The 21,105-nt window shown below is 41.5% G+C and overlaps 1 protein-coding gene across 1 annotated transcript in view; it reads right to left on the bottom strand.

Moving 5' to 3' along the window:
- Window positions 1-9,690, bottom strand: part of LOC309669372 (LIM zinc-binding domain-containing Nebulette) — a 271,330-nt gene extending 261,640 nt beyond the window's left edge. The window contains exons 1-2 of the mRNA XM_082480017.1: window positions 9,457-9,690; window positions 8,381-8,475 (exon numbers count right to left, since the gene is read on the bottom strand). Of these exons, the coding sequence (XP_082336143.1) occupies window positions 8,381-8,475; window positions 9,457-9,525 (164 nt within the window). The 5' untranslated portion in view covers window positions 9,526-9,690. The remainder of the gene's footprint in view (window positions 1-8,380; window positions 8,476-9,456) is intronic.
- Window positions 9,691-21,105: the final 11,415 nt, after the last annotated feature.

The raw sequence follows: 21,105 nt of genomic DNA, 5'->3' as shown, positions 1-21,105 counted from the left end.
GAACATGATGGACTGCCTCCAAACACTTGTTCTCCTAAAGGGAAAAAAAAAAAAAAAATCTAGAGTGAATTTTTGAAACTGTGAAGCAATGAGGAAACTTACACAGTTTCCATATACTTTTACATTTTAAGAAATCGTCTTTAAAGAGTATCCATGCACTTCCCAGAAAAGCCTTTGCAATATATGCTTAAACAATTTTAAACGATTACTGGCCAAATTACAATTAGTTTTTAATTTTTAAAACTAAGCTGCTGTAGTCCTCTCTCAAGCGTGACACCAATCACACGTTTTTGTGCCCTCTTCATATTAAGATGTTATGGGATCAGATGTTATACCATCACACAATTCCACCGCAACTGAGAACAGGAGGATTTGGAGGAGGTCAGCAGACAGGTGGAGGAGGAAATATGAGAAACTCAAAATTCTGCACTGCTCGTCATCCAGACTTTTCCTCCTGGTACAAATAAAAGTTATGCAGGCAACACAAACAGAAAGCAAAAGAAAATAGCTTGACCAACTCTGATACATCAACTCTAACATCAGAAGACAGAGGAATGCACAGAGAAAAGAAATGGACTGACCTGCAAATCAAGGAGAATTAACTGTGGGTTTTTGGTTTTTCAAAAAGTTACTGTGTGAGATGATGTAACTAGGGGCAGCATGAACTGGTTGGTGTCATTTATATTCAGTCAGACCAGTTATTCAACAAGTGTTTCACCCACCTCTTCTTACAGCAAGCTTTTCCCTTGCAAGTCCTGCCTACTGTCTCCTTTTCAAGAAACCTCAACATCACACAGTCAAACTCTACCATCAGTGTAACTTCTACAATCTCTAAATTTAGCAAGGTTTCTGTAAGCACCCCATAATATTCAAAATTGTTAAAATAACTGACTACTGAGCCAAGATGGTACATTGTCTGGATAATTGCAGTAAGCTTCCACTGACATTATATGTAAACAGCAAAACATGCTTCTTGACACTGAGCTGACTGACATGATGTTGTCATTCTATATTGACATCACAGACTTTGCAAATTCAAAGTGATGTGAAAGATTGGAACATACACTTAGTTTTCTTCAAGCTTTATAAAGTATATACTTTATATATATATGTAGTATATCAGGACAGCGGGTTTACTTGTGACCATCAACAACATTAGCAGAGCTACACAGAACTTAAAATTCAGCACAGTGAAATGTTATGGTTTTGGGGTTTGGGGGTTTTTTTTGGTGGTGTTGTGGGGTTTGTTAAGTTCTTTGGCAAATACCATAGGAAATTCTATGGCATGGAACGTTTAAAACCTCAAACAGTTAAATCACAAAGCTGTTAATAAAACATACCATTAAGATTTCACAGGCTTGCTACAACTGGTTATTACCTCTTCCAAAGCTCAAGCTATGCAATGCAAATAAGTAAATGATTTGGAATCACAAAATTTCATCTATTGTTCTTGTTCTGTTGCCTAAATATTTTAGTAAATACAATGAAACAAACTTCATCAATCTTTAGGAATGAGTACGGAAAGTAATAGCTATTAAGGAAAAATCAAGATTATGTTGAGCATCAACAGTGGCTAAGATACTACCAAGCAAAGAAAATTCCACTTACTGAAATTGCGTCTCAGTAACTACATTCCCCTAAGAATATATGTTCAATATATTCTATGAGTACAGGTGCTCAGGAGATGCACATGTTCTTCCTCGAAAAAATCATCTGCAGTCTGTGATGACCAATTAAAAACGCGCATTTACTTGAGCCAAGACAGAAACTGGCAACAGATCAGGATTCTACACAGCAAGGATTTCTACAAGCACTTCTTGCGAATAGCTTTGAATGTCATGTTTATTGCAGTCTCTAAAAAAAAAAGAAAATGAAATGTATAATATTCATTTGCATATTTTCTATTTATTTGCCCCAGCAACATCCTAAATAACACTAAATTGTAATTGTCCCTTTGGAGCAATTACACCAACAGGCAGAATATTAAAACATGTGAATTCCAAACACAGACCTTATACTCACATCGGGTACTAGACGTGACAGTACTTGCTCAATGCAGTCTGAGAATTCACCTGCTCTGAGAGGAAAAAAAGGTAACAATTCATCTCCCTCGGGGCAGTTTTTCTACTCCATTTGCAGCAGCAGGGAAGCAGGCTGGCTGCAGCGAGGCTGTAGCACACCATGGTGCTCTCCACAGCTTGCAACAACGCAAACCAAGGGACCTGTTGGAGCACACAGAGTCCTCTCCCTGCACGCCCACCAGCATGTGCACGTAAGGTGTCATATGCAGGTCTTGTTCAAACGTGGAATCAGGACACAGCCAACTGAACATGCTGAAATACCACCTGAGAAATATTTTTGCACCCCATTACACAGACACAGTCACAGGGATCAAAGCACAGCCCAACTCTTCCCAAGACCTGAATGTCTGTGATGATTACTCTCCAGTAATTTCTTTGCAAATAACCACCATCCACCTCCTGCACAGTACTCAACAACTCTGACAAAGTCTTCTCATGAGCCTTCTTCAAAGAGTTTAAAGATATGCATCAAACACCTTTCAGAGACTCAAATGTATTTTGCCTAAGAAGCTCCTTCAACCGTTGTAGCAAATAGGCTCAGCTTCTTGGCCTACTTTCCTTTTCATTACTGGATACCACCACTACTAATTTGGACTTAATACTCAATTAACCAAGTACAATATCTCAGCACCAAGCAGCAGGAACGTGTTTCCTCTGCAAGAATACTTGTAGCCGTTCCTCATATTTAAGCAGAGCTTGCATAAATATCCACTATGATTGTGCTGTTTCAGAATTTTATTTTTTTTCTTAGGCAAAACTTAACACTTGATCTAGCACTCCATGGACAGGTAGAGAAGACGCAGGTACTTCACTGCTCACTACAGAAGGGAAAGCTGCATTAGACTACAGAGGTACGTACTGCACCCAATACCCTTCCAGGCCTTCAGCGAGCGACCTGGGTGATGAAATAAAGATTGCACTTATTAAATTTGCAATGTGCTTACAGGCTGTTGGGTGGGAGGGTTGATAGGTTGATAGGAGAGGGCTATAAGCACATTAGAGAGCAAAATTAGAATATAAAATGAACTTGACAAATTGGAAAAACAGCCTGGGGAAAGATGGAGATTTACTTCAATGAGAACCAAGTGGAAGATTCTGTGCCTAGCCAAGAACAATTAACTGCTCGGGTGATGGATAATAAAAACTGCTGAGGTTGCGATTCTGCATAGGAAGATGAAACTGTAGCACACAACAATCTGACTGTGACTTAGCAATAGTTTGGGCTTTTGCAACAAAAACAAAAATGGCAAAGACTGCATTGGGACTTAGGAGAAATGAGTTGCATGGGCACATTGCTGTTCTACCAGCTCTGGTAATGCTCCACTGGGCACTGCAGTTCAAATCTACATACATATATCTATATATATATGGACCATTTGGAGTTAATTGAAGATAGAAATACAAGAATTACCAGAAAATACAATCTATGAGGGAAGAGTTAGAGCTGTTTCATTTAAAGAAAAGATGGCTGAGGGGAGATATGATAACTGTTTTCAAATACTGGTGTCTACTTATGGGATGCTGAACAAGAAATAATGCACTTAAATGACATAGGTGGTTTTGGCTCCGACTTGAGACCCTTACCAGTTGCTTTCCTAGTGGTTCTGTTATTTGCATTACTCATTTTATACTACATCCTAAGAGGAAACTAATGAATACACAAAGTTAATAAAGTGATAAAGTGCAAATCATTACCTTATTTGTTGCCTCTCTCCCAAGGTTTGCATGGGAGTTTCTGGGTTGTTTCTTTTTATAAGAATGACCATTTGGGGTTGACCTATATAATAGCTTACTTTTGATGGAATGTAATGATCAGAAACAGATGAAAAGCCCAAAACAAGGGAGAAAAAAACCAACCAAACAAAGAAAAAACCCACCCACGTAACTGGCTGCAAGGTTAACCATGCCATAAAACACTCTTCCTCCTCAACGCAAACTCAGTGTTATCCTTTTACACTAAATAAGTTGTTGTTCGGTAACAGTTGAAGATGGAGAATTAGAAAACAAAAAATCTGTTTACTCTGTATGCTCTCTTTACTATAATTCTGTGGTGGGATGACCCTGGCTGGACACCAAGTGCCCACCAGAGCTGCTGCCCACTCTCCCTCCTCAGCAAGACAGGGGGAGAGAAAATATAATGAAAGGCTCATGGATAGAGATAAGGACAGGGAGATCACTCAGCAATTATTGTCACAGGCAATTTATTACCAATCCAATCAGAGTAGGGTAATGAGAAATAAAAAAAACAAATCTTAAAATACCTTCCCCCCACCCCTCCCTTCTTCCCTGGCTCAACTTCACTCCCAATTTTCTCTACCTCCTCCCCCTGAGCAGTGCAGGGGAACGGGGGTTGTGGCAAGTTCATCATATGTTGTTTCTGCCACTCCTTCCTCCTTAGGGGAGGACTCTTCACACTCTTGCCCTGCTCCAGAATGGGGTCCCTCCCACAGGAGACAGTTCTCCCAACATATGTCCTTCCACGGGGTACAGTCCTTCAGGAACAGACTGCTCCAGCATGTGTCCCCCACAGGGTCACAAGTCCTGCCAGCAAACCTGCTCCAGCATGGGCTCCTCTCTCTCCATGGGGCCACAGGTCCTGCCAGGAGCCTGCTCCAGCATGGGCTTCCCACAGGGTCACAGCCTCCTTCAGTTGCATCCACCTGCTCTGGTGTGGGGTCCTCCATGGGCTGCAGGTGGACATCTCCCCCATTAACCTCCATGGGCTGCCAGGGGAAAGCCAGCCTCATGATGGTCTTCACCACAGGCTGCAGGGGAATCTGCTCCAGCACCTGAAGCAACTCCTCCCCCTCCTTCTACACTCTCCTGGTTGCTGTCAACACAGAATTTTTTCCCCCTTCTTAAATATGTTATCCCAGAGGGATAGTCTTGGGCTTGGCCAGTGACGGGTCCATCTTGGAGCCAGCTGGGATTGGCTCTATCGGACATAGGGCAAACTTCTAGCAGCTTCTCACAGAAGCCCACTCCACTACCAAAACCCTGCCACGCAAACCCAGTACAAACTCTTAGAAGTGGCTCCATCATATTTCAGAACAATTATTCTTGCTGCTCCTTACCCACTCATTTTCTTTCTTCCTGCCATATTTAAACTGGTAAATAATCACCTGCTGAAATCAATACTGAAAAATAAGATAATGCTAGCTATTTTTAGTAAGAATAATATCCTCACACTCCTATTGCCTTCTAGAAGTTTTCTGACTGGTAGAAAGAAAACCCACTCATGTTTCACAGCTGAAACCAAACTTCTACAGACAAGTTCACCTTTCAGGACAATGGATTCCATTTAATGGCCACATTCATCCACTGATTACAAGCAACAGCTTCCACATCTGACTGTCCAGAAAGTTGTACCATGTTCTTGCCATTTCCAGGCTAGTATAAAATAACTTTGACATTTTTCATCCCTCCCCTATAGTATCTTAAAATGTAAAGTTTGACTGCACTTGCAGATTGAAACTGTAGTACAATTCTTCTAACAACATCACAATATTTCAAATGCATTTGCATATCTATTTCCTACTGGCATGAGTTAAAAAGAAATTAAATCTAGAAAAAATAAAGTGATGATGAGTTTTTCTTCATGTCAATAATCCACGCTAAGACTGATGACAGTAGATTTAAATTTTGAAGTTATGTAATCATTCCATATGGTGACTGTCATAAATAAAAGCTTGAATGAAGCTACCCTGTGTGCAGGTGATTAGCAAAATTTTAGATACTAAATATTTCAGAAGGATTTACTCCAATAGTGAGGTGGTTTGCCTTTAGCAAGAGGGTATATCAGGTCTGCAGAAGCTTAAGCTACTAGGTTTTGCAGAAATTAAAAAATACATCTCTGTTGGATTCGTTCACACATGCAGGAAGTCTGTTTGCATCAGCAGGTATAGCTAATGCGGAGAGAACATTCCAAAAATATGCATTTTAGCTTCTACATTTTGCATAAAAAGTAGTTGTGTGTTTTGGTCTAGTGAATCTGTCAAAAAAAAAAAAGTATTTCTATGAATATTCGTAAGAATAAGTTACCATATAATCATCCTACATGATTCAATCATTTAACAAGCTTGAGAACTAGTACACAGATGGTTAGTTGCCAAAATGCCATTCATTTCCTTGCATCATCTTGGTTATTTGCAGCTGAGAAGAATCAGCTGTGAGTTTGCAAATAACAACAACTTTTCTTCTTATCATTGCCATGTATATTAAACAAATATTTAATAATCTCTATCTGCAGATATTAAAGAGGAATAGGGGTTCAGATTTTCAATTGTGATCCATAGAGGACTTAAAATTATTTAGAGTATTTAAAGTATCTCTATTAAAAAAAAAAAAAAAAAAAAAAAAGAAACCCAAAAAACAAACACCGCACACTTACATTTACCCAAACTTAAGAATAAAATACATATCACTGACAATATATATATAATTTTTATATTAAATTTTCTTTTACATAATTTTTTCCTGTTTCATACATCAGGTTTGAGGGACATGTCAAAGACAGAGATTATTTTTTTCAAGCATCGTTATTACAAAGCTCATTAAAGCAACTACATGGAAGAATAGCACCTGAATGGTACATAACATATCCATAATCCTTACTACCCCTCATTTGTAAACAGAAGGACATGCCACGTAGCTTAACTACACTGACAAAAAAACTCTCCTACAACAGAAGTTAAATATGCACAGCATGGAAACACCAGTCTATACATGGAGGAGGCTTTGTAACAAACAGCATTATTAAGTACAAGTTAAGTATCAGATTACCTAGGAAAGATCAAGCAACCAAAGTATCACCAGTGAAATTTAACCATAAAAATTTAGGCAAAAGGCACCAAAGTATTATCAGAATTTTGATCACTGTAAAGGATGTAAACCAGTACTTATACTTTAACTCAAGTAGCACCAAAAGCAGAGTCCCATCTAGGGCAAATAACCTTTAGGTTATTCTTGACTTGTAGTGTGCCACCTGTTGAAGCATGAACGTCCCTTCATACAGAGCTTTTTCTACAGCTCGTAACACTGGCAACCGACCACACTTTATTCCAACAGGTCTGATGTCACCCCCATACACTGTAGAGCACTTCAAGGAAAGCTAGAAATGTATGTGTGTAAATCCATATGTTCCTAAAGCAATCTAAGTACAACTGTGCACATTGAAACAGGTGTTTCAAGCTTGGGCAGGACAGCAGCTTTTATAACAAAACTCGTATTTTAGACAGATAGGCACTGGCTGGCTTCAATTTTAGCCTGGAAGAAATGAGCATACGCTGTTGAACTATTCTGCAACGGCCAGTCACAGACTGTCTACCTCAACATGAAACAAATATTTTAAGATGATTATAGGAGAATATTTCTGGAAAAATTACAATGTGCCTATAGTTTCAAAATTCTGTCTCTTAAAACATATGTTTTAAGTAGGTAAAGGTGAAAATAATAACAATATATTAATAACATGTAAGATTTGATTCCCAAATTTGATTCCAAATTCTTTAGAGATATCCTTCTAACAAAACATATCAAAGATTAAAACATACTGAAATGCACGTAGCAAATCTTAGGAGCATGTTACAAAGAATAAGCACCTTTTTCCTACATGTATCAAAATGTTCTTCTGCAGTACTTGCAAGCCAAACATCAAAGCACTCTTCAAATCCACACAACAACAAAATCTAAAAGTGGAATAGAACATGACTACACTCTACAACCACAATTAATCTATTTTCTTTATCAAAATCAAAGAAGCAAAATAGAAAATAGCATGAAGCACTAGAACCAGGGATTTTTGTAAATATCTAGTTTAGTAATCTGAGATATGTGAACAACATAACAGTTTTAAAAATAGGTTGCCGCTATCTCTAACAGGATATTGTCTCTGGTAAACTACACAAGCGAGAAGCACTTTGTTTTCTTATTATAAAATGATGATCAGGTCCATAACCCTGAACAGAGAGATGCATAATGGACCACTGTAATCCAACAGGCCAATAATGAATGTAATAGGAGTCAGCACCAGATCTGACACTTTCTGGGAAGAAAGGACCTGTATCCTGAGATCTAATATTAAAACACCACCTAAACACATCATAATCAAGTATTTTCATCTTCTATCAATTCAATACAAGTAGAATATGCCATCTGAAAAAATAGTAAACTGCTCCAGACTGCACTACTACATCTCTAGATTAAGTTTTTACAGCATGACAATACCTATTTGACAGTATCCACGTCCAGGTTTTCTTTTCATGTGCATTTCTGCAAGACTTGACATTTACAATACTTACGCATTGCAATAAGGTTTCTTTTCATATCCTTTGTAGTTATTCATGTTCAGAGCCATTTTGCAAACTTCACAGTGGAAACATCCTTTATGCCAGTACTGCAAAGAAACGTAAAGTAGAATTACTTACGATATTGATGTTTTGAAAGCTATGTTAGGGTACAGTAAATGTAAAAACACAATTACACGTCAATATTTTGGTCATGCATTATAGATCTCTGTAAACTAAATCAAAAGAATTACTTCCACGTGAAACCAAAGGTGCTTCTGAAACACTCTCAGAAAGCATAAATTCTCTGCTAAGATGAGTGCCAAAGACCTCTGCACGCTGACCTTGCCAGGATTATTTTAAAGATAACTAACGTAGGAGTTTGACATTTTGCCTTGTTAAAGGAAGAAGAAGGGAGGGGGAAAAATAAAAAAAAAAAGAAAAGAAAAAAAAACACCACACCATAGCACCACTTGCTAAGAATGCAATACTACGCGAATAAAATCCCTAACTAAGGTGACGGCTGGCTGTTGGGTACGCCGAACACACACTAAATTTAGCACGTAATACAGTATTTTCCTCCGGTGGCCCCCGCCGCCTTTGCCTTGCCGGGGCCGCTAATTTGACGCATCTGCCACAGCCTCACTGCTGTTATTCACCGAGGGACCGCGCTCGGCGATAACCAGCATCACCGGGGGACACCCCCGAGGGACGGGGCCGTCGCCGCCCCGGTGCCCCCGCCACCGTCCCCGCCGCGGCGGCGGCCATAGCGTACGGGGCAGCCGAAGCCGCTCCAGCTCGGGGAGGCACCGACAACTCCCGCCGGGCGGGGGCCGCCTACAACTTCATCCCTCAGGGAGCCCAGGGGTCTCTCCGGCCCGCCGCGGCCCCCGCTCGCCCTGCGCCAGCGCGGTGACACGGCGGTGCGGGTACCGGCGCAGCGGCAGCCCCTGAGGCGCTGCCTTTGCCACCTGCCGGCTCGCCCCGCTCCCCCCGGCCCGGCCCGGCCCGCCCCACCGGCGCCGAGGGGAGCGGGGCGCAGGGCGGGCACGCCCGGGAGGTGCTGTCCCCGCCCGCCCGCGCCCCAGCACCTTGTCCAGGCAGTTGACTTTCTCGGTGGGATAGACCACTTTGCCACAGCGGGCGCACTGGGGATTCATTTTGCGGCTCCTCTCGGGCGGCGGCTCCCGCGGGGCGGCGGCGGCCGAGGCTGCTGTGCGGCGGGCTGGGCTGGGCTGGAGGGGGCTCCGGGCGGCCGATCTACCATCCCCTGCCCTGGCGGGGGACGCCGGGGGTCCTCAGCGGCTGCCGGCGGGCGAGGAGGTCATCGGCGGCGGCTGAGGAGGAAGCGGCGCTCCAGCTGACTGCGGCTCGGCAGCATGTGTGAGTGGGCGGACGGGGAGCCGGTGCCTGTCGCCCCCGCCCGCTCGCCGCCCGCCCCCTCCGCCACCGCCTCCTCCTCCTCCTCCTCCGCCTCCTCCTCCTCCTCCTCCTCCTTCGTGTGCCTGCGCGCTCGGCTCCCCGCGCCGCGGGCTGGGGTGACTCACGCGGAGCCCCGCGCTGCAGCCGCAAGCCAAGCCAAACCCACCGGCACGGCGCGGCCCGCAGCGAGGGGAGGGAAGGAGAGAGGGAGGAAGGGGAGGGCGAGCCCCGCGCCGCAGCCACCCCGAGGGGGGCGAGATGGCGGGCTCCGCGCCGCCGCCCTGAGGCGCGGAGGCTGAGGGGCGGAAGCTCTGGGCTGCAGCCGCCTCCCGGGCGCACCTGCCTGAGGCCCGCTGAGGCGGCTGCCGGCCCCTCGCCCCGGCGGGAGGGAGATGGAGGGAAGCGCGGGGCGGCGGGGGAGCTCGGCCGTTCCCCGAAGTTAGGCCCCAGGCCTGGCCGTGCGCCGGCGGGCACCTGCCGGGCGGGGCGACGGCGGCGGTGGGGGGGGCGGCGGTTTGGGGCCTCTGCCTCACGGCGGCTTCACGGGCTCTCCGCGCCCGTTAGCGGGGCGAGGGGCGTCTGTTTTCGGGCTCAGGGTTGCTGCCTTTTCCGAGGCTGAGTGTCTCCGGGGCACACCGGCCCGTCCCTACGGGGCAAGCAAATCTCAGCCGGAATGGTAAATTCAGGTCCTCAGAGCAGGCTTTTTTTTTTTTTTTTTTTTTGCCATTTGTTTTTTTTACAGGCTCAGTGCTGTGGGAACAGTCGCACATTTTTCCATAGCTGTGGACTTGTTTAACTACCTGGAATATAAACCACGCCGAAGAAAGTGCTTAAGCCAATGCAGTGCAGCCTTTTCTGAGGTGTTTGGTTTTGGTTTTTTTTTTTTTTTTTCCAGTAGCACAGCACTCTGTGTGGCGCACAGCAAGGACAAATTCTGCACATACTTGGGCATTATTAGGTAATCAGAATGCAGTCAGCTAAACTGGAATACTTGGCTATAATTCTTCCTTAGCAACCCAACTTTTATGCACTGGCTGGTTAAAAGGCGTGGGGAGAAATTAATAATATATGTGATTAAATGAGAAATACCTAATCAGGCTTTAAATATTACATGATGGAAGTTGTACAACTTCTTGTGCCTCATCTAGATGTAAGCATCTGGCACCCAGCAAAACTCCTAATGTTGAGACGCTGGCTGTGCTGCAAGCAACAGGAAAGCAGATTTGCAGGCAGTGTTTTAAGTGCCTATGGTCTGCTTTGGTTCTCTCGGTGCAGTGGCAAATACACCAACTACTGACCAGCTCCCTTTCCATTCCTGCAGTCTGCAGCCTTGTCCATTTCGGGGCCAGTGCTACCAATTTGAAGTTCTCCAAAATCCTGAATTTAAGGGTTGTCTTCTCGCTGTTCATCACTCACAATAGCCTGATAATTTTTCACAAATACCCTAAGACTGATTTGGCCTCAGTGTAAGATTCCCCGGATAGAAGTAGATGCATATGCACTTTGCGGTGCCGATGCAGTGAGTCTCATCATCTGCTGCCTCTGTGCTGTACGAATTACCTTACACTTTCCGTTGGAAGGTCTGACTGGCGGTGAACAATGGTTTTTATTCAAGGAACTCTGAATGCTAGGCATCTGAGTATGTTGGTAAAGGAAACTTGAATACATGGTAACTCAATGGTTTCTGCAGGAACTGTCATTTGCAGATCCATCTAAGATCACATCGGAGTTGAATTAGGCCCAACACGTAGGTAAGCAATCTCTGTCCTGAGAAGGCTACACAGTGGAGTGGAGTGGAGTAGCGAGTCTGTAGTAGGAACTGAGACAGAGACCCAGCTAAATTAATCTCAGATAGAGAGTAGTGAATGTTACTTGTATGGAAAAAAAATCTTTCTTAGCTGACTTAATTCTTTCTTTGCTTAGATGCAACCTGGTGGCTTATGGGTGAAAAGGCCCTGTAGCTCATTAGAAGTAACTAGAGGCATACAACTCCCCCAAACTGCTGATATGAAATCCTTGAGATAGAGGCTTCATTCCTGGAAGTTCCAGTTTATTAAAATCACATTCAGAGCCTTCTCCTCAGCGTGCAGACAAAAAATATTTGGATATTACTCTCAGTCTCAATGCTACAATGAAATCTCCCATCTTACTCTTGAAGGGAAAAATTTTATTAACCAAAAATATCAACACTAAAAATGGAATAGTAAAATCAATAGGAGTACCTGCAGTTATATCCAAATTGAGTGGTTTGGCAGTATAAAAGCATTCCAATATTTATCATTATTTCAGGATCCTTTTATTAACTTTTATTAGCTTTCTCCACAAGGGTGGAAAATAGTGTCTGAATCACAATCTTCATTTCCACAGCACAGAGCTCTTTCCTCATCAGCCGCAACTTTTTTTTTCTAGTGCTACTGTAATGAAAAGCAGGTTCTTTTGCTCTATACAAACCAGTGGGAGAGAAAAATCTCCTTCACCCGTGACTGTGAGAAAGTGGTGAAATGTTACTCATCTGTAGTCTTTCTTTTTTCTGAGTAATGATGCAATGGTGAAGTCCAGCAAAGCAAAACACAACAATGTAGCTATGTCACTCACTAAAAGGGTGTAAACCGAAGACAGTGAAGCACAGAAGGGCAAAGACCTTGCGCTCTAGCTAAAGAACTGTTGCCGCAAGCATCAGATTGTAGTAGGCGGTGGACCTCTAGATAGGATCCAGCATTGGTTCCCAACTGGTATGTATGGACAAGTTGCATTCCAAGCTTTCAGGCTGTTATACTTACCTCATCCAGTGCATTTCAGGGCTGTTTATCTAGCCTAGATGATTGAAAAGTGCGTGTGTAGCTGAGCAATGCAAATCAGCAACACCAGCAACTAGATTTTTCAGCATACCTACAGTGGTCCAAGTGAGAAAGACCTTCTGGGGCAGCAGTGTTACGGCATTAGAAGTATTATGACTGGGTAAATTGGTGATTACTAAAGTTCCTATTTCTGTGGGTCAATACCATCACCAACTGCGTTTTTATTTATTTGAGAGGAAGGTTTTCAGTGCTCCTTTCAGTTCATTTGGATGATGAACATGAAAATGTGTGCTGCAGAAAATAAATTATGTTGATTTGTGGTTTCACACGTTGATACCAAATTTTACCTGAGACAGAAGAGTTTCAAAATACTGTTAAATTAGAAAGCTACCCTATGTTACTCAAAGTGACTTGAAAACATGTTGAAAGAGACGACCCATACAAACTTGTTTCTACGGCCAAAATAGGAGTTCATGTAAGCATAGTGATCTGTCTTTTTCATAGCAAAGAACGTGGTTGTCTTTCATTCAGATATGGATTCATTTAATTACATTTTGTAGAAAAAAAGATGCTGAATGTAGTATGCTGCGATTAACAGCTGATGCCCCACCCGCAGTGTCATAATTCAGTCATTTTTCTGAAATAAATATGACAATACATTCTTATACTCTGAGGGACTGTTGTAAAAATAACGTTCGGTATATTTCACTCATTTTTCATACCAGATCTGTTCTTTATACAGGTATAAGAGGTGGGATAACTAACAGGTTAAGGTAATGTACGGAAAATACGATCTTACTGCTGTAACCAGGTCATAAGGTTTGTGTATAAGCTCGAGCAGATAACAGGTATTATATTTAAGTGGAAGGATGATCTCATGGTTAAGACACTGCATTGAGAATTGCAGATGAAGCCTCTGAGCAGTACTGCAATACAGATAAATAATACTGAAAGAGGTTTTGTGAAACTCTGCGGCTGTCCTTAATTATGTAGGAAGGGAAAACATTAAACATATATTGGTTGGCACAGGAGTTGCCAGTCAATTTTTGACCCTTACTGTTTGAGCTTGCATTTAACCACATAAAAGAAGAAACTATATCATTACATTTCAAATAGGAACAATGCAACTTTAATGTGACCTTGTTTAGAGCTACCCGGGGTGCTGTTAGAGAAATGTGCTTTTAAATTCTCCACTGTGAAAGAGTAATTTATACTCTTTGTATGCAAGGGTCAGTGGAAGTATGTTTTCAACTTTAGAAAAGCTAAAACCAAAAGGGAATGTTTTCCTACCAAAACCGAAACAAAACCAGCAATGGTTAGACTTTATTATTTTCTGTAATACGATCCAAACAACAGTCTGCAGTGGAATCTCAATATGCGTTTCCAGAATTAGGCAATCTTTAGCTATTCAGATTAATCTAATAGAGCAAGGAAATAATAGAACAAAAATGCTTAGTCAATCACTAGCGGTGTTTTCTGTTCTTAGGATCTCCTTTCTTCACTCAAAACCCATGCAAACCGAATACTGCATTCCACAATGGTTATACGCTTAACAGATATATGAAAAAGTAATCATGAAGAGTCAGCATGACTACGGAATTTTCTAGAAGAAGGGGCTTTTATTCTCTCGGTATTAAAATTGCAATGGAAGTTTCTATCACTTTACGCATGGTGTCAGGATTTTCCCTTATAAATGGGTCTCCCAGGATACCTGGCTGATAATTTATCTTAAAATTATGAAAACTAAAAAAGAAAAAAAAAAATTTTCTTTTTCTGTTTGACTGAAGGCAAAAGCTAGCTGTAATAAGGCTTGGTAAAAATGGGCTGGTTACTTGGATTATGCTGAACAGAAGGTTGTTACCTAGCTCATTTGGTTTTGTTTGAACCTAGAATAGCTGATTTATGAGCAAAAAACAGGTTGAAAATTTCATTCTGGTGCAAATCTTATTACATGTGTGCATATGTATGTGTTTCAGAAAAAGCAGCTGGCGTCAGTGAAGCATATGTGCTCTATAATTCAGGTGCATAAGGCAGGTAGTTCTGTGGATAGCGATACACAGGGTGTTTTGAGAATTTGGCAGTGCATGCTTCAGTGTTAGCTTTTCTAGCTGGCATAGCCAGAGATGGAGGCAAATGAGCTATAACCATACATCCAATATTTCATAAATTGTGTCTTCTGTGATTTGGGAGCATAGAAAGAGTCAACCTGATTTGTGGCTCCGTAACATATTCTAACATCAGAGGTTGGGGTGCCTGTGTGCTCTTCGCATTAAACTTGTATGTGTATAGTTTGAGTGGAATGAGCAATGTAAACAGGTGCAGGCAGAGCACAGCAAGAGCTGTGTTCCCCACTGCCAGAGCTACACAAGTCCCAGTGCCTCAGTTCAACCATTCAGTCTATCATTTCGTTTGCAGGCTGAGGTGAGGAACTTGCAGAACCCAAAAGAGTGTTCCTACAGAAAGTAGTCTGAATTCTGGAAGCTTTCAAATGAAATTTCCATATTCAGTGACAGTGCTTAGAAGAAATACACATTATTAGTACTTTCTTTTATTCCCTTCTCTCTGATATAGTCTCTGTAGTTTTTCAATCCAGTTACAACTCAGAGGATGTTCCAGCCATGTAAATGGAGCAAAACATTTTATGTATATTGCACTGAATGTGTTGGGAAATTCTTTACCAGCTGTTTTTCCTCACTTTCTATTCAGAATTAGAGATTCCTACCATGTTTTGCAGGAATAAAAACAAATTAAGTAGAAATAAGGATTGGTAGAGATAAAAAGTCTATATATTTTATTTCATAAAGGAATTAATTTGCATGAAGAAGTAACTGATATGGGAATGAAAAGCCATCATCAGAGCTCTTGAAGAAGCTGAAGAAGATTGTCTTCAGTCAACTCTACTACCCTGTGTCAAGAAGCAAAACTGGTTGCTTAAACCCACTCCAAAGAGATTTTCAAAAACTTTACCACCATGGACAATCAATCCAACACAGTCCTATGCTGGACTGTCAGCTGTGGAAGGAGAAAATGTTAATTATTCATTCTGTTTTAATAGCTATCACTTTTTATTTGCTGTATGGAGTAAAAATATAAAGCCACTCGGTTTTGCTTATGAAGATGAAATGGAAATAAAAGATTATTTGTTAATTGTGGATATTGTTTACTGGCCTATGTTTAGCCTGAGAACAAAATAGGAATTTAGAGATAGAATTAGGGTTCTAAACTGAATTTTAAAACCTAATGAGAGGGTTCTGGTAGCTTTGAATAAAAGGACAACAATGGCATTATTCATACTCTTGTCTATGAAACTACTTTCCCATTAGTTCCAGAAATAGTACTGGAGTAGCTTCCTGCCTAAATAAACAGTTCACGTAGATGGAACTTTGTCTATAAAGTTTTTTAAAATAAGGTTTCCTTTTCTAAACTGAACGACATAGTGAAATACAGGAAGGGTTGGGCTGTGATTGGACCAGATTCTTGAATTTAATGTTTTAAAAGGTTACGTGACCAGTTCAGAGTAACTAAATACGCTTACTCTGTAGATGGCCTGAAAGTATCATAGGGAATACACTCCTTCCGTTGCCAAAAGAAACAGCCTCTTGTAATAAAGATACAGAATCATTAACGAGCCTGACTCTGGGCTTCAGAGGAGACTGTATTTCCAACCCTCCTAGCAAGATTTTAAAATTATATCCTTCACAGTGCAGACCTGTCAAATCTCACACATTGAGAGGGAGTCTCACACGTTTGGCTCCCTACCTACCTCCCCTGCAGCTCGACCTGTATCGCACTCATTTGCAACACTGCGCCATGGCTCCTCTCCCATCCTCTGACCCCACATGCCAGGCACAGCTGGATGGCCCAGTCTGCAACCTGCCAAACAGCTGCAGCTACCGTGGGGCATCAGGGAGCAAGAGAGGAGGATGCGCAGTCCAGCATGGTTGCATTGTTGAAAAGAAAGACAGATTCCAGGGGTATTCCTGGAAAGATTAGCAAAATCCCTTTCCAGTAAAAAGTAGAATCTCTTCGTAATTCAATGTTAGCATTTTTCCAATTTGTGTTACTTTTTAAGTCTTCTGTTTTGAACAAATGTACTATGAGCTCCAAGGCTATTAAATTAAATGTTATAAACCTTCTAAATTATAATCTATAAATAAACAAAAGAAAAAACACAGTTTAGGTATGTTACAGGGTTAGGTCAGCAAGGCAATGATGGGTGATAGTCTTCTCCCAGCAACAACAACAACATTGGCTTCCGCAGCACCGTTCCTGGTCGCAGGCTTGCAGAACATGCTAATAGAATAGGAGACGGGATTGAGGAATATTCACCTTCCTCAACATACTTGGAGGTAAACCACTAAAAGCAAAACAAACAATAAGTTTAGCAAAGCCCAACTCACTTTAAGCTCAGCTCCAACACTTTAAGGATGTGGCTATGAGTTCTGCCTTACCCCTGAATTTTTAACAGCAGAGCTTCAAAGGGTTGAAAGGTTGGGAACAAAAGGCCAAGGCAGAGACCCAGCCCTCATCCTCACCACCTGAAGGGCAACGTTTGTGTCCTGGTACACTGCTGCTTTTGTTTAGAAGTCAGGGATAACGACTTAGAAGCAGTCTCCTCTCGCCAACATCTTTCCATGTGGTTTACCATAGGCTGCTTTACTGGGACTGGAACAAAGTCTAATTTGAAGCATCTTCCTAAACACAGAACAATCATATGGGATTATATGAGCCTTGGATGGGGAAATACATTATTTCATTTTCTATTTGTTTAGTTTAAATTAAATATAACTGCATTAGAAGCTTAAAAATAAATCCATTGCAAGTTTTTTAAACAGCTTGTCTATTTTAACTGATAAATTTAAGCTATGAATGCAAATTGTGTTGTACATACAGAAACTTTATAAAATGTGTCATCTCTTCAGACTGAACCCATTATTTTTATTTACTTCCTCTCTGCAATAGACAACAAAGAGAATAGCAGGCCCAATACTACTGTCATGAAAAAGATATGTCTTTCTTTTCATCAGATCTCTGCGCTTGCTCATTAATGAAAAATTAGAAGAGAAAGAACAAAAACATAGTAATTATTCAGCCAAAAATTAATCTGAGTACTCTACACCTTGAGTAATATTCTCTGTAATGTTGCATTTTGGAGGATTTTCTTTTTAGATATGGTACAAAGGTATATACAAAACAAAGAGGAACTTTAAAAAGGAGCTACTTAACTTTTTTTTCCTTCCAACTTTAGAATTACAGCTAGCACATTAGCTTTAGTCTCAAGAAGTAAATGGAGAGCAACATTTCACATAAATTAAATTTTCTAACATGTAATTGAGGATTTTCAGTGTGAAGTTCTCATTTTTCCCTGACAGCTATCTATGCATTATCTTAAATGTTATCTTAGAAAAGGCAATTATTATGTGGAGCATTAAGCAGAGCACAAATATTGGTACACTGCAGAGATACCAGTTAATTTTCCTTTGACTACTGAACCATATAGAAAGGAAAACAGCATTGTTAAATGGTTCTAAAGTTACATTGTGGCAAGCAGTGCTTGTGTTGCGGTGTGAAGGACGCAGTTTTGCAACATGGCACAGAGGAAATTATTGTGAAGTAACATTATACAGAATGTTTTGTTTATTTCATTCGCATTATAAAAGTTAAATCATTAGAGCTGTGTCTGCACCTTCCCCTGCTGTACGCTTCAGACCAAATCCTCTGACGGTCCGTGTTGGCTTGGCAGCAGAGTTCGTTTCACATTATCATGAGAGTGACCTACTTGGTCCATCAAGGGGAGGAGGGAAAACTCCAGAGGATTTGGTTTTCAGAGTCCCTGCCGGTGTGACTCATCAGGCAGCCAGAGCTACCCCTGCCAGCAGCAGCAATTGCATGAGCAGCACGTCACAGCCAGCAGCATCCTCATCTCCTGCCACAGAGCAGAGAACTCTCTTATGCAGGATTAGCACTGCAGCCCTGAAATAACCACACCGATCTTTCTAAGAGAGCTTCCCAAATTAACCACACAGCACCTGATCTTCCCCAGTTTTCCAGCTCCCTCAAGCCAGGCCCTTGCTCTGACATGACTAGTTAGGTACCAACCCACTGGCGGCCATCAGCTCGCATGTGCCTCACAAGCAGATACGTCAGTCTGAGATGAGGGCGCAGCGGCATGCCGTGCTCCTCTCACCACACGTCGGTGCACCTGATCCTGTTTTTTCCTTAAAAGCTCTTGTGTGTTAGGTGATACAGAGAAACACAGTCCAGAGCCACCAGATTTTCCAGGATGGCATCGTCTGGGGCAAGCAGGAGGGAATGCTTTTAGCTCTCCTTCCTGCTACCATGACCCAATTTAAACACATTCACCCATCTATCTTAATTACCACCACCCCCCTCCATCCCTACCACAGGCCCATGTGCACTCCTAACCTAAAAATGGAGCTAGGGCAGGATAAGAGCCTTGCAGCCATCTGAGCAAGGCTGAACGTGATTTTCTGCCTTCAGTCCCTCTGCTAAGAGATAGCAATAAATAAAGACAGCAGACAGGACTGTCTCTTTTTATGGCAAATCACATATGAGAAACAAAGAAGTGAGGTAAGGGCTGCAAGGGCCTTGTCTTCTGTTCTGCAAGGGCTCGTAGGATGGCTGTTGTGCCCAGGAATGTAGATGTAGAGGCTCAGTGTATCTGGGGACACCAGCCCAAGACTCCCGCCAGAGGAAAGTCTTCACACCAAAGAAATGTTGACGTCATTAGCTAGTCTGATTGGGATTGATCCAACACACGTTGAAACGAACTGAAAGACTCCTGCTAACATCCGTGTGCACTAGATTAGAGCTTAAACACAATAGACCATTTAATTTGCGCTAAGGAGGAGGTTCAGCATAAACAGAAAACAGTGTGGTTGGTTACGTGCTGGCACCACACACCAATTTTAAATGTCATAATCTCCTTTCACAGCACTGGTTGGTGCAAGTGGACAGGAAGCTACTGAGACAATGTTGTGCATAGATACTATTTTTCTCTTCATCGCAGTTAACTCTTTCATGAAAGAGAGGCTAGATTTCTGGGGGCCATTTCAGATGCTATTATACTGAATTAAGCTCTAGAACTGTTTGTCCATAAAATCCTGATAAATAGGTGTTAACCACTCCAAGTCAGCTTTCAAAGAGGTTCTTGGTAAAAATAAATTCTTCATGCTCGCAGAAAGCTTATTAAGTAGTGCATTACCCTGGAAATTCTACTATGGGAAAACTTTCAAACAAAACACAGAAAGTAGTAACCTTCCCCATTTTGATGCTATCAAATTACTTCAAGAGGAAGATGTCAGCATGGTGTTTCTCTGGTGCAGTAAATGCAGGCCCCTTCAATTATCATTCAGAAATAGTGCCTCAGCCCACATGCTTAAGGCCATGACATGTACTGTGCCCATCTCTTCAAAAGCAAAAGAACAGATTGCCATATTTTCTAAACTTTTTAGGATTGGTACTTGTCTAATCCTTTGCTCAGCCTGTATTCCAGCTGGGATAAATATTGAGGTCAACGTGTAAATATCATTCTGGATAACTGCTCTGTATAACTACAGTACATCTACTCTCCATAAATCCAGTTAAATAAGGCAGGATTGCACTGTAGATCAAATGCTATATCCTATCAGAAAACTTTCTTCATAAGCAAAACTGAAATTGCACTTGTGCATATCTAAACTGCTGTAGATAATACAGCCAGCTCTGACATCAAGATCGTCTTTGCATCAAATCAGTCACTTAGTCCATAAGGTATTTTTAACATGCCTTCGTGCTCCCCCTCATACCTTCTGAGTGCCTCTGCAGTGGGAGAGTGACTGGTATGATGGATCCAGCATATTACTTAATATTATGCAGTCCTACTCAGTAATTACTGAGATCACAACCCTATTTTTAGAAGAAAAAAATAAAATCACAATTCAGCAGCAAGAATAAAGACAAGAAAAAAGAAGACTAGGAAATCTGTACTCAAAAGTTTGTTGCATTTAATTTGTTTTCAACTCAAATATGCTCCTCTTACTAGGTACACTTTTTCTAACACAACACGGAAAAGTTCTTCATGATCCTGGAAAGGAAGAAAATATGAAAAATCATTAAGGAAAGAACTAAGCTGGATATGAGTTACAGTTGTAAAATTAATCCACTCAACTAATGATAGCTCAGAAAACCCACAAGCTGTCAGGTTTTCAATTTATACCAAAATTTGTCAAGTATATCCTCATAATTACATGTAATAACTGTCATGTGAAACTTCTCTTTATTCTTTTTTGCCATTCTCATCAACTAACCTGCAAACTGTTACAAATGTAAGTCAAGACCTTCTGCTAACTGCTACCAAACTTCCTGAAACATAAACCACGCATTTCTTTTAGGTAACATAATCCCCTCAAAAATATAATAAAAATCAAATATAACTTATAGAGCTAAAATATACAACAATAATGTTAATAAAGAAGAACCGAAAGTTCCAGCACAAAAGTATGTGTGAAATTAAGACAT

The sequence above is a fragment of the Vanellus vanellus genome (genome assembly GCF_965231255.1).
Source record: "Vanellus vanellus genome assembly, chromosome: 2".
Lineage (NCBI taxonomy): Eukaryota > Metazoa > Chordata > Aves > Charadriiformes > Charadriidae > Vanellus > Vanellus vanellus.
Note: the sequence above shows the minus strand (reverse complement) of the source record. Positions and strands in the feature narration are given on the sequence as shown.